This window comes from Mustela nigripes, chromosome 9 (assembly GCF_022355385.1).
Source record: "Mustela nigripes isolate SB6536 chromosome 9, MUSNIG.SB6536, whole genome shotgun sequence".
Taxonomy (NCBI): Eukaryota; Metazoa; Chordata; class Mammalia; order Carnivora; family Mustelidae; genus Mustela; species Mustela nigripes.
The window spans coordinates 31,021,144-31,034,346 of NC_081565.1; the positions used below are offsets into that span (position 1 = coordinate 31,021,144).

The window sequence follows — 13,203 nt, forward strand, 5'->3', positions numbered from 1 at the left end:
GTTAGGAGCTATTTACGTAAGCTAATCGGATATATAATTATTAGATGGCCACAGCCCTCAATTTTTCTTTCATGTGCCTATCCCTCTGGAAGGGAAATGTATTTGTCTGGAATGAGACGCACTTTGTACATGTTTGTTTGTTTCTTAAATCAACTTTACTGAGGTATAGTTTACATACATTATAACTCACACATTTAATGTGTAGATATCATGTACAGATTTTACAAACTAGATTATATCAGAGAGTTAGAATAATTGAATAAATCTCAATTCTGAAACAACAAATATTTGGGGATTCTTGTATCATTCCCTTTTATATGCAAGTATATGGATAGATTACAGGGATACCTAATCCAGAAAGCTCAAGTATTTTGCTGCTTCTGATTTAGCAGCATCAAAAAAGGAAAATGCTTTAAAAAATTTACTGATGTTCAATTTTAGGCATTAAATTTCAAGAAAAAATACAAAAACTAAAAAACAGATGAAGGGACTAGTATTGAAAGGTCTAGAAAATCATATTCTAGAAGGAACACATTAAAGAAGAGTTCTTAAAAGAAAAAAAATATGATGAGGTTGGATAGGGTGAGGAAGGGTAGTAATATTGGTCTAAAAAGTTGAAAAATTTTATATGGAAAGATGACAAAACTTATTCAGTGTATGGCTCCAAGTGGGCAAAAGTACCAGAGGGAAGTTATTGTAGGGCAGAGTTTATAGAAGGAAGAACTTCTAAGAGGCAGAGAGAATCTCCAAACAGAATGGCTGAAGTATAAAGTATCCCTGCACTGTAATTGTTCAAAAGAATAAATAGATTAGCTGGCTTCATAAATTCGGTCGAATTCCATTCTGAGATTATGTAATCCAGGGACTTCTTATACTTGAAAGCCAGATGTCAGGGAATCCATAATTCAAAGATGTAAAACCCCCAGATCACGGTTTGGTCAAGAACAAAAAACTAAGCCTAGACAGAAGCATGAGCAGACACAGGTTTCCTCCTATTGGTACACACAGACACACACATAAACATCCAACCTTCCTGTACTTCCTGGGAAGGAAACATAAAAATAACTTAGAAAAAAAATGACAGAAAACCTATTCTTTCTTTCCCACCAAATCCTACTTTATGTTCCCTCATCTATGTTAACAGTATCACTGGCTACCCAATTATGCAGAATAAAACCTTAATGTCTGACTCTTCCATCTTCCTCCCGTTTCTAAGTCTATCCCAGAAATACCTCTCAACTGGCCTTTACCTGTATACTTGTATTGCCATTGTTCTTGGTGAAACTTTTTTAAATAAAGATTTTATTTATTTGACAGAGACACAACAAGAGAGGGAACATAAACAGGGGAGTGGGAGAGGGAGAAGCAGGCTTCCTGCTGATCAGGGAGCCCGATGTGGGGTTGGATCCCAGGAGCCTGGGATCATGACCTCAGTGGAAGGCAGCTGCTTAGCAACTGAGCCACCCAGGCACCCCTGTTCTTGGTGAGTCTCTTGCTACTGATTCCTAACTAGTCATCCTGCCTATTATCTCCCCCTTCCCTGAGTCAATATTCACATTGCTAAAGGTAATCTTTCTTAACCAGACTGGATCATATCACTCTAACCTGCTCAAAAATCTGTATCGCTCCTTAATGCCTACAAACTAAAGTTCAGATTCTTTGGTATGGCCCTCAATACCATCTCAATCAAGCCCTCACACTCCTTACTTTGCCTGTCCATAGTATCTCACGCTTTGTCATTCTTCTCTACTCTGTGTCTTTGTTCACCTGTTTTCAAGTGCCGCCTTCCCCACTCCCATCTGTGGATATTTTACTCAGTTTTCAAGGCTCAAGCAAATGCTACCTATCTCGTAAAGCTATCCTTAATATTTCTACCTCACAACCCCGCCTCCCTCCCTTGGAATTAAATGCTTCTGTTAGAGCTAATAATACGTCGCTTCATCCCTCATTTCTGACTTAATAATGCTTGAAATTTCAGTTTTGGGGGTCCAAACTTATCCAAACCCACTGTAAACCCTTAAAGGCAGAGAAGAGGCCTCATTTATTCCTAAAGCTAACCTTGTCAGACCCTTGGTGCCAAAGTTTAACACAGTACCTTCCATGTAACAAATGCTTCATAAATGATAAATTATTAAATTGATCTGGACTGTTGATGAGAACTGTTAGACTTCTATCCGTGGCTCAACACTTCAAAATTGTAACTTCTATTAAACTTCTAATCAAAAGTGTAGGAATTAATAAAAGTTTCTTATCCTATTAATCTAACATTTCTGAGCCAACAACAATTCTAATACTTACATTCACTAGGAGAGAGAAATCAGTGACCAGTTGGCTAAGTTCAATTAAGTCCTTAAAAAGAGAGAAGAAAAGGAAGTTACTTACTTTTTTGTCTCACAGCCATCAAAATGAAAATAATTTTTAACGTACCGCTTCTAAGGTTTCCCATGATTCTGCAGCATTTTCGTCTTGAGGAATTTCAGGCAACGCATATACCTGAGTCATATTCTGAGGATCAGCTTCAGCCTCAGCAGTGTGAAATGTTCCTGGATGAACACAGCCTCATGTTTAGGGTTTATGAGCTTTGTTAGAAAGCAGACAGCATAAATCAATTTTGTAAAACAATTCCCATGTAAAATGTTAGCTAACTGAATTCAGGCTGGAAGTAAATTGATTATTCCATAGAAATAGATACATCTATGGGCAGATTGTTTCCAGGTTAACAAGTATTTTTTTCTTTAATTCTACAAAGTCATCACACAAAAATGGCTACAGATGCCACCCACCCAGTCTGAATAACTAGAGCTCAGTGAGGAAGAAGCACTGAAGGAAAACTATTCTATTTGGCCACTTTCCATATAGAGATACCCACTAGAAATAGGTTTCACACTTGCAATGTAAATCATTAACCTTTTCTTTGGGAAATTTAGTAGTAAGTATCAGATTCATACGGTATTAAAAGTAGGAAAGTGATGTGTTTTTTGCAATAAAAATCAGTCATTTGGGGTAACAATATATCTGTCATCAAATGAACACCTCTTATTGTGTGGATCTTTTTGTACATCTTTCTTCTAAGAGTCATTTTTCTAGCCCACTTCTCCATTACTTCTATATCTTTCCTGAGTTTTAAAAAAGTCATCAAGCCCCTAGGCCTTCCTCAGAAAAACTGGTCTGATAATGAATTAATTTACACTCCAAACCCCACCTTCAAGTCTTTATTTCCTTGTATTGGTTTTACCAGCCATTCATTCATTAAACTGATATGGACTGATGACCACTAAATGCCAATCAGTGTACTCAGGTAGCACAGACACAATGGTAAACCACAAAAGTAGCTAGAGGGAGTCAACACAGTACAATGGTTAGAGCATGGGCCTAGTCAGAAAGACCTAGGTTAGAATCCTGACTTGGCTAATGACTAGCTAATTTTCCTCATTTTTTCAAAAAATAAGGTGAATGGGGCACCTGGCTGGCTCAGTTGGAAGAACATGTGATTCTTGATCTTGGGGTTGTGAGTTCGACCTCCACGTTGGGTGCAGACATTACTTAAATGAATAAATAAAACTTTTAAAAAATAATAAAATAAGGTGATAAGTATTCATTTTGCACTGTGGCTGGCTTAAAAATTGAGTATAAGTTGCTTAATAGTTACTACTATAATAACTATTGCTATTGCTACTATTATTAATGGAATTTACCATATTATATACAATATACTATATTAACAGGCAAGTTCAGAATAGCCTGATAACAACTATGATATGAGTAAATATGGAACACTGTATCAGTACAGAAGAGAGGTATTTAACCTAGACTTGGGGAGGGGAGAGTAGTTGGAGGTTTTGAAGCAGAAGCCTGAGGATGAACAGCAATTACATAGGTGAACTGGGGATAAAGATGGAGGGAAAAGCAGAGAGTATTCAGGTCAGGGAAAATAATATGTGCATAGGTTTGGGAACTAGAAGGAGTTCAAACAAAATACAGACTGTGAAAGAGAAAAGCAAAGACTGAGCTTTTCAGGAAATCAAAGGTGACATTATTCATGGTATTATAAACTATGCTGAAGAATTTTGTTTTTCTCTAAGATCAATAGAGAACTATTAAAAGGAGTTGGAGACTACTGGGAAGCTGGAGGGGGCTATAATCAGATTTCAGATTTAGAAAGGGAACCATAGCTGTAGTGTGAAGAACAGATCAAGGATGAAGTTGAAAGGTAAAAAAGAAATTAAAAAAAAAAAAATCGGAGAGTGAAAAACCAGTCAGGAAGCTTTGCAGTTTGTCCAGTGCAAAATGATGATGGTTTGCTCTAGGACAGTGGCACTGGAAATGGAAAGAAGATATTGAAAGGTCTAATTCCTTTTGTCCCCCTTACTTCAAGCTCAAAATACCTACCACTTTAATATTATCTGGTACCTGTTACATATTGTGTTGGGTACCAGAGATGAGAAAATGAATAATACAAAAGAGATGTTCTCAAGGAACTTATATTCTAGAAGAGTCAGACATACATAGAGACAATCCTAAAACAGTAAGAGTCTAATTGGGAAGGTATCTGACCCAGCTTGGTGTGGTGTGCAGTTTACGAGACAGCTTCCTTAAAAAGGTGATTTTTTAAAAGCTTTTATTCATTTATTTGACAGAGAGAGACACAGTGAGAGTGAACACAAGCAGGGGGAGAGGGAGAGGGAGAAGCAGGCTTTCTGCTGAGCAGGGAGCCCGATGTGGGGCTCAATCCCAGGACCCTGGGATCATGACCTGAGCCCTTCGAAGGCAGACGCTTAACAACTGAGCCACCCAGGTTCCCCAGAAAAGTGATCTTATGAGACGAAGAAAATAGGAATATAAGTTCTACACAGAGAGACTGGCATAAAAAAGGCTCTCAGAGAAGAAAAAATAAAACAACATAAAATCAGCAGGTTGGTCTTTCAAAGAATAAAGTAAAAGACACAAAGTTACAAACACAGAACATTACACACATGGTTAGGAGGGTTCTTACTGTAGACTAGTTAAAGTCTTTGGACTTTATCTGGATGACAGTCCAGAGATACTAAAGTGTTACATGCAAGGACATGATATAATGATGTGTAACACCTGATCTATTAAAAGTCATAACTCTTAAGTTCATCTTCTCAATTTTTTTCATCCTAGTATTTTATAAAATTGCATTGCTATTTTACTTTTGAAACTTATGAATGTTTTTACTTCTCGAGGAAAAGAATCTCCTTGAATTGTTTAGGAAAGGTATAGTCAATTAACTAAGAAATATTTTGTAGGCTTATCAGAATTGATAGTGTTCTTTTAATTTTGAAATTTAGCTTATCTGAATACATTTCCTTATCTTAAAGGAAGAGCAAAAACATTAGACTAAGTTTTACATTACAACATTATGGCAAGTATCCAATATTTTAAAAGCTCTCTGATTTTTTACAAATGTTTAAAAGAGTTACTTACCTTATGTCCTAACTTATTACGTGAAGATACTTTCATTTTCATATGTCAAGAAAAATGAATTATTCTAAGACTGCTTATAGTTAATATTTCTATTGTAATAACCCCAACATCTTTAAGAGGATGATGAATAATGATAATTTTATCATTAACAGACAAAATGTAAAGCAGAACTTTATAATTACAACATCCACTTAAAGGATTTTTATAAGCCATAGCGTTTATACTATTACAGAGGATTTAAATGAAGTATGCCAGGGTATACAATAAAATGAGGGGAGATTGTCATAAATAAATTCTTTATCTAAAAGAATGAAGAAGGGGTGGGAAATGTTTGGCATTTTAAGCAAACATAAAAGATTTCCCCTGGTAAAAGTGTTTAAGTCATTTACGTCTCACTTGAAACCAAACTGCGTATGCATCTTAGTTCAAATGAAGTCTTAGAACAAAGAAATCTGTTCTACTCCATGGAAAATCCTGCTGTAAACTTACAACTCTGAACATCACTAATCAATCTGAGGCATAACTAACAATTAAGAAAGAAACCCTTTAATTTCTCCAACTTCCATAATTCATTTATTCTAGCTTATATTAGAAATCACTACCTCACTGAACATCCACTGACTTTGAACTTTTAGGAACTGCTACAGACACGATGAGAAAAAAACACTGAGACAGATTATAGCTGCAGGAAAGAAGGATGAAGAACTCACCCTGTGCACAGAAGTCAAATTGCTATTGTTTTATATGATGAAATCATTTAAGATAGTTCCATCCAAATGCAAACAACTGCAAGTGTAAAGGGCATGAAGAATACATATATCACTTCCCACTGTTTTTCAAATTCTAGTTTTAAGACCTTATTATTGACTACAAACTCACATAAACATGAAGATATTTTTAGTTGAAGCTAATAACACAGATCTTTGTCTCCATACATGCAAACACTCTTTCTTTGTCTTTCTCTCTTTCTCTCTCTGAAAGGCAATGATTCTAACTAAGAATTATAACACAACATGTAAGAAATTTCCATTAAACTTCAATGTTAGGAAAAAGTTTCATTTTAAGTCTAAATTAATTCAAAGGCATTTCCTGAAATTTTCATATTAGGACAGCTTAAAAATAGTGAAATTAATCTCTTGATCATCTATACCAACCTATCTATCAAAATAAAATGACTTCTAAATCATGGCTTGACTTAGCCGCAAAAGAGGATTTTTAAGAAAATTAAAACCAACAGAAAATGTATCTTCTGAATAATATACAAAACTATCCACGTTCTTCACAAAACTGTTCACTACATGTATATATACCTGTGATAAAATCTGATATTTCATCAAATTCAATACATGATCTGAAGTTCCCAACGGTTTTAAGATTGGATTCTTTTCTTTTGTGAATATTTGTTTAAAATGTAATAAGATTCTGTTCCTATTGCACTGGTGAATTGTTATGTGTTGGATGGGGAGTAAGAAAGACAAAGATGGAGAGGAACACTGATTCACTCTATATGACTTGATATACCTTTCTAAATACAAATCAAATTTGTAGGTTCATCACTTCTCTTGGTTGGAAGCAATATGCTAAAAATGAAACCAGACACACAAGTGAGACAGAAGGGAGTTTCTCAGATCAAGCAAGATTGGCAGAGAAGATTTGCTTTAGGAACTCTCAGAATCTGGACAAAAGCAACAGCAAAATCATCACAGCTTCCCCTGAAACTTAATAAGCTTCCTTTACTCTCCAGAGAACATAAAACGTCCTATTCTACTTGTTATTTCTATCTGTAAATGAAAAACTATTTTTGTATTTTGATCTCACTCATGGAAATGTGGCAACATTGCTCCTGAATCTCTGCTGATATTTCCAACCAATTTATTTAGAATCAGATTGAATTTGTAAAGGAAGAAGTATTTTAAGGCACTTAACTTCTATGCAAATCAAACACATTTTTTTCTGTAGAGGCTGTCACTACTATAATGAGTACCTAAAGCAAAAACAAAGAAAAACCAGAAAGCACAGGATAAAAACACGTAGAATGACAAAAAAGAGTCCACAACTAGTAGAACACCCATGCCGCAAACTCAATTCCCACCCCACTGTTAAGGTCTTATGTAAATTAGTTGCTTTGTTTTTTTCTTTCCCATCCTCTCAATTATTTGTTAATATTATTTTTGGATTTAAGGCAACGCAGTAGAAACTCTCACATGGTGAAATACTCAGGCACTCAGTGAGACGTTCATTTTAACTACTTACTGTTCACAATGGGTTCAAAATCAAAGCACAATTTCACCAGTACACCATTTGGAATTTTAAATTCTATACATTGTTTTAGGTGTAACTCAGGTATTTTATAAATAGAATGACTGTCTCAATCAAGTCAGCACTAGCTACAGAGATTTAATCCTGCAGTTTCTCCCAGGGGTAAGTGATTAGGTCTGTAGCTAATCTGATGTTGATTAGCTAATCTGAAATTGAAAAATTTGAGAATCAAGAGTTGGAAAATGAATCTCTTCATCTCCTTCATCCTCTAGCTTTGCTTCAATCTTTTTCATGTTCTCTCTATATGCGCTTCCTCAAATATTGATTTTATATATATTATATATGTGTGTGTATGTGTGTGTATATACATATATACATAAATATATAACACCATATATTTTAACACCAGTCAGCTTCCTACAGAGAAATTTAATTGCCAGCAAACTGTTCAACTGCCTTCTTCTAATAATCACCCAGTTCCTCTGATGATATGTACACCCAAGTTTGTTGAGCCCAAACAGTCCTACTGGCAGAAACTCAATGCAATAATAAAATGAAATTAAAGCAAGTTTTAGAATAGTATTATATTGTGAGAAACTCTCAGAACTCAAAATTTTTGTTTGCTAGGGAATTGCTGGTGATGGGCAATTCAAAACTAAATAGCAAGAGAGACTTGATGTCAGCAACTCCAGAAATTCCAGCCTATCTTCACTGCTGTTACCACCATACAACTGTTACAATATCTAGGTAATTAAGGAGTCTAGGTGATTAGACACTGTCACAACGTCCAGGTGAATAAGCAGGACAGCTGCTTCTCTATACTTGCACATCAAGTATCAGTTCACCCTAAGTAATATGAGCAGCATTTATCCTAATCAATATATGGTGATGATAAATATATATGGACAGAATAATGTAAACAGTAACTACAAACTATCAAAAGCAATCTTCCCAAATATTCTTCAACTGAGGGGCTGAGTGCTAACATCTCCTTCTCTGCAAAACACTTCAGGTACTGGTTATCCACAGAGTGTAGTGAGAATAGTGCATCTGAAATTACAAAACCGTCTCTAAAAAGATATTTATTCATTCACATTTATGAAACATTTACATATGGTCTACTATGTGCCAAGCACTATATACTATGTGCTAGGTACTCAGGATACAAGAAAAGCAAGATTACCAAGAAACTGGGGACGATGGCCTGTTTCCCCTAATTTTTTTAATTTCCAGTTCCCTATACATTACTGGATCATAAGCAGCAAAATAAAATGTTAAAAAATGATCTGGTTTTGGAGACAGGGAATGGAGCCTCCTACATAAATAAAAAAGATGAAAACTGGACAGGTGTAACATCTCTCGGATTCTAATTTATATATATACCCCACCTTTACCATTAAGATTTAAAGCATCTTAGAACATATATAAAATGTTAACAAGATCACATAAATTAAAAGAGAAACAAAAAAGGAAATATGAGTGCAGCAATGACAGAGAGAGAACGGGAAGCAGGCTCTCCGCCGAGCAGACAGCCCGACGCGGGGCTCGATCCCAGGACCCCGAGACCACAACCTGAGCCAAAGGCAGAGGGCTAACCCACTGAGCCACCCAGGTGCCCCAAATTTATTTTTAATACATAGACAAATAGGTACTTGAAGCCTAGAAGTTCCACTCTATATGGCATAGCTTCAAAATTTTTATCCTACAAAACTTTTAGGGTATGCATACCTAGGCACACTCCAGGTCCAAGAATTCAACAAATTGAAAAAGAACATAATCTATGGAAACTTATGTATCTGCAGGAGCTATACAAGATAGTAAACTTTAATGAACTGCATTACTATGATCAAAGAATAAGACTTAGTACATTACCACCAACAGTCATGGATCTGGTCAAAGAAGGCTGTAATAAAGTTTCTTCATCATGAAACTGTTTCTTAAGTTCTTCTACAGATTCCAGATGGAGTTGAAGAAATTCTGCTGTTGCTGCTGATGCTTCTTCTTTAACAGGATCTATCATTCTCTTCAGAAGTACCAGGTCATCCTTTCGGACTTTCAAACAAAGTTTCTCCATTTCTCGGATATTGGAACGGAGTTGCTTATAAAAGAAAATAAAAAATCATTAAAGCCACCATCTGTTAATCTAAAATACCTTCATTTGCAGAGGTAACCTATGATAATGGTCATGAATGGAAATGATTTCAAGTATTCTCAACAACAGAAGGTATACATAACATTGTTCTATTTTTCATGTCCCTCGCCAAACAGAGCTAAAGAACTCATATCCTCATGCTTTGAATTTATTTAGCATTTTTTTCCTTCATTAAATGTGATTATTACAAATGTAACGGATACTTTTCATAATAAATCAGACGCTGTAGACATATGAAGGAAAAATGATTTCCCCCTTCACCAATACAACTTCCTCTCTTAATCCAGTCCCTTCCACACATTTCCCACTGCTCATGAAAACATTAACATATATAGACTTTCCTTCTTTTTTACAAAAAAATGGACATTGTAATAATCTATAATTTGTTATTCCTCACCCCAATAATATAACAGTATCATCATGGATATCCTTCTTGATTAAAGAATGTACCATATTCCATGGTACAGATGTAAAATGATTTATTCAATGACCCCTGCAAATGATCAACAGTCATTCATGTTGTTTCCAAAACAGAAATCCTTGAATATATCTTGATACACTGTAGTTGTATATATATATTAATATTATAGTATATGCTATTATACTACATTTTGTAGAAATGATTCCCAAAAGTGAGAGTACTCAAAGGATCATGTGCATTTTTTAAAAAGATTTTATTTATTTATTTGACAGAGAGAAATCTCAAGTAGGCAGAGAGGCAGACAGAGAGAGAGAGGAGGAAGCAGGCTCCCTGCCAAGCAGAGAGTCCAATGCGGGACTCGACCTCAGGACCCTGAGATCATGACCTGAGCTGAAGGCAGAGGCTTAACCCACTGAGCCACCCAGGCGCCCAGATCATGTGCATTCTTACTTCAATAGTTATTGTCAGTTTTTTCTAAGTAACAATTCATGCTACCACTGAAGTATGAGTGCCCATTTCCCCACATACTGCCAGTACTACATGTTATCTCACTGTTGCTTCAATTTGCATTTCAGAGTATAGCTGTCAGATTTATATCAAGTGATTTCTCCCTCCTTTTAGAATCATCTGCTGACATAATCATCAATTTTCCTCTAATATGCTGATGAGTTATGGGTAGGTTTCATAAAATATGCCATTTTTACATTCCTGAGATAAACTCTTCCTGATAACACATATAATTTTTTGGATTCAATCAGTTAATAAATTATTTGGACTTTCAACACACGTCCGTCTATATGTGTGTGTGCTTGTGTGTGCATACATGAATGGTGTGTGTCTATATTATCTTTACCGGATTTAAACTCACTTTAACAAGTTCAAGGTTGTGCTAGCTTCGCAGAATGAACGGGGGAGCCTTCCATGTTTTCCAATGGACTATACTTTGAAAAACATAAAAACCAACTATTCTTTGACAATAAAATAGAACTTGCAAGAATGATCTGAGTATGATGCTTCCGAAAAATGATGATCTCTATAATATTTATTATAAAATTTAGAATATATTCTAGGGCGCCTGGGTAGCTCAGTTGGTTGAGTGTCTGCTTTGGCTCAGGTCACAATCAGGTCCTGGGATCAAGTCCCGCATTGGGCTCCCTCCTCAGCAAGGAGCCCGCTTCTCCTTCTCCCTCTGCCCCTCCCCCAGTTTGTACTCTTGCTTGCTCACTCACTCTCTCAAATAAGTAAAATCTTAAAAAAAGGAATATATTTTAATATTTCTCACATAATATTTTAATTCTTCTCCCCTATCTCACTTTCACAGGTACTAATTCGAATTATGTATAACAGGACAGAATGTATTAATTTCTTTTATTTCTCAAGTACCTATTCTGGGTGAGGTGTTAACATCCTGTATTATTACATTCCACATTATTACATTATAGAAAAATCAGAAACAAAGAAAACTTGTTAAGGATTTACTTAATTTTGCCTAGCAGCAAAGCTCAATTAAAACCTGAGTATTTTATTAAGTTTTCATTTAAATTCAGCATAGTCAACATACAGTATTTTATTAGTTTCAGGTGTACAATACAGGGATTCAACAATTCCATACAACACCCAGTGCTCATCACAAGTGCCCTCCTTAATCCCCATCACCAATTTTACCCATTCTCCTACCCTCCTCCTCTCTGGTAAGCATCAGTTTGTTCTCTAGAGTTAACAGTCTGTTTCTTGGTTTCTTGTTTTTCCTTTGCTCATTTGTTTTGTTTCTTAAATTCCACATATCAGTGAGATTGTATAATATTTGTCTTTCTCTGACTGATTTCACTTAGCATTATACTCTCTGGCTCCATCCCTGGTGTTGCAAATGGCAAGATTTCATTTTTTTTTTTAATGGCTGAATAATATTCCGGGGTGTGTGTGTGTGTGTGACATCTTCTTTATCCATTCATCTATCCATAGGAACTTGGCCTGCTTCCATAATTTGGCTATTGTAAATAATACCATCATAAACATAGGGGTGCATGTATCTCTTTAAATTAGAGCTTTTTTATTTTGGGGGTAAATAACCAGTAATACAATTACTAGACTGTAGGGTAGTTCTATTTTTAACTTTCTGAGGAACCTCCTTACTGTTTTCCATAGTGGCTGCATCAATTTGCATTCCTACCAACAGTACATAGAGGATTCCTTTTTCTCCATAAACTCACCAACACTTTATTTCTTGTGTTTTGATTTTAGCCATTCTGACAAGTGTGAGATATCTCATTGTAGTTTTGATTTGCATTTCCCTGATGATGAGTGACATTGAGTATCTTTTCATGTGTCTATTGGCCATCTGAATGTCTTCTTTGAAGAAATGTCTGTTCATGTCTTCTGCCCATTTTTAATTGGATTATCTGTTTTGGGGGTGTTGAGTTTGTATTAGTTCTTTGTATTTTGGATACTAATCCTTTATTGGATATGTCATTTGCAAATATCTTCTTGCATTCAGTAGGTTGCCTTTTAGTTTTGTTGACTGTTTCCTTTACTGTGCAGAAGGTTTTTATTTTGATATAGTCCCAGCAGTTTATTTCCCTTCCCTCAGGAGATCTATATAGAAGAATGTTGCTATGATCAATGTCAGAAAAATTACTGCCTGTGCTGCTCTCTTCTAGGATTTTTATGAAAACCCAGGTATTCTCAAAAGTCCAGCTATCTTCCCATTAAACTATAACCATAATTCATATATACATGTGTTCATATATATGTTCAATAATATATATGTTCATATACATTCATTCATATATTCATATGTTTATATATATATTTCATTAATATAATCAAAGGACCCATTTTATTCTAGTAAAATTAAAAACAATTCTGGGAAGAAGAGTTTAGCTACAACCTAGTACATTTTGTAAGATATTCTGGGTGAATAAAA

General features: G+C 35.3%; 1 protein-coding gene across 3 annotated transcripts in view; it reads right to left on the reverse strand.

Annotated features, from left to right (window-relative positions):
• STX17 (syntaxin 17) overlaps positions 1-13,203 on the reverse strand; it is a 58,693-nt gene that overhangs the window by 11,615 nt on the left and 33,875 nt on the right. For all 3 annotated transcript variants that reach the window (XM_059411198.1, XM_059411197.1, XM_059411199.1), the window contains 3 exons: positions 9,580-9,805; positions 2,428-2,543; positions 2,299-2,349 (listed from right to left, as the gene is read on the reverse strand). In XM_059411198.1, the coding sequence (XP_059267181.1) occupies positions 2,299-2,349; positions 2,428-2,543; positions 9,580-9,805 (393 nt within the window). The remainder of the gene's footprint in view (positions 1-2,298; positions 2,350-2,427; positions 2,544-9,579; positions 9,806-13,203) is intronic.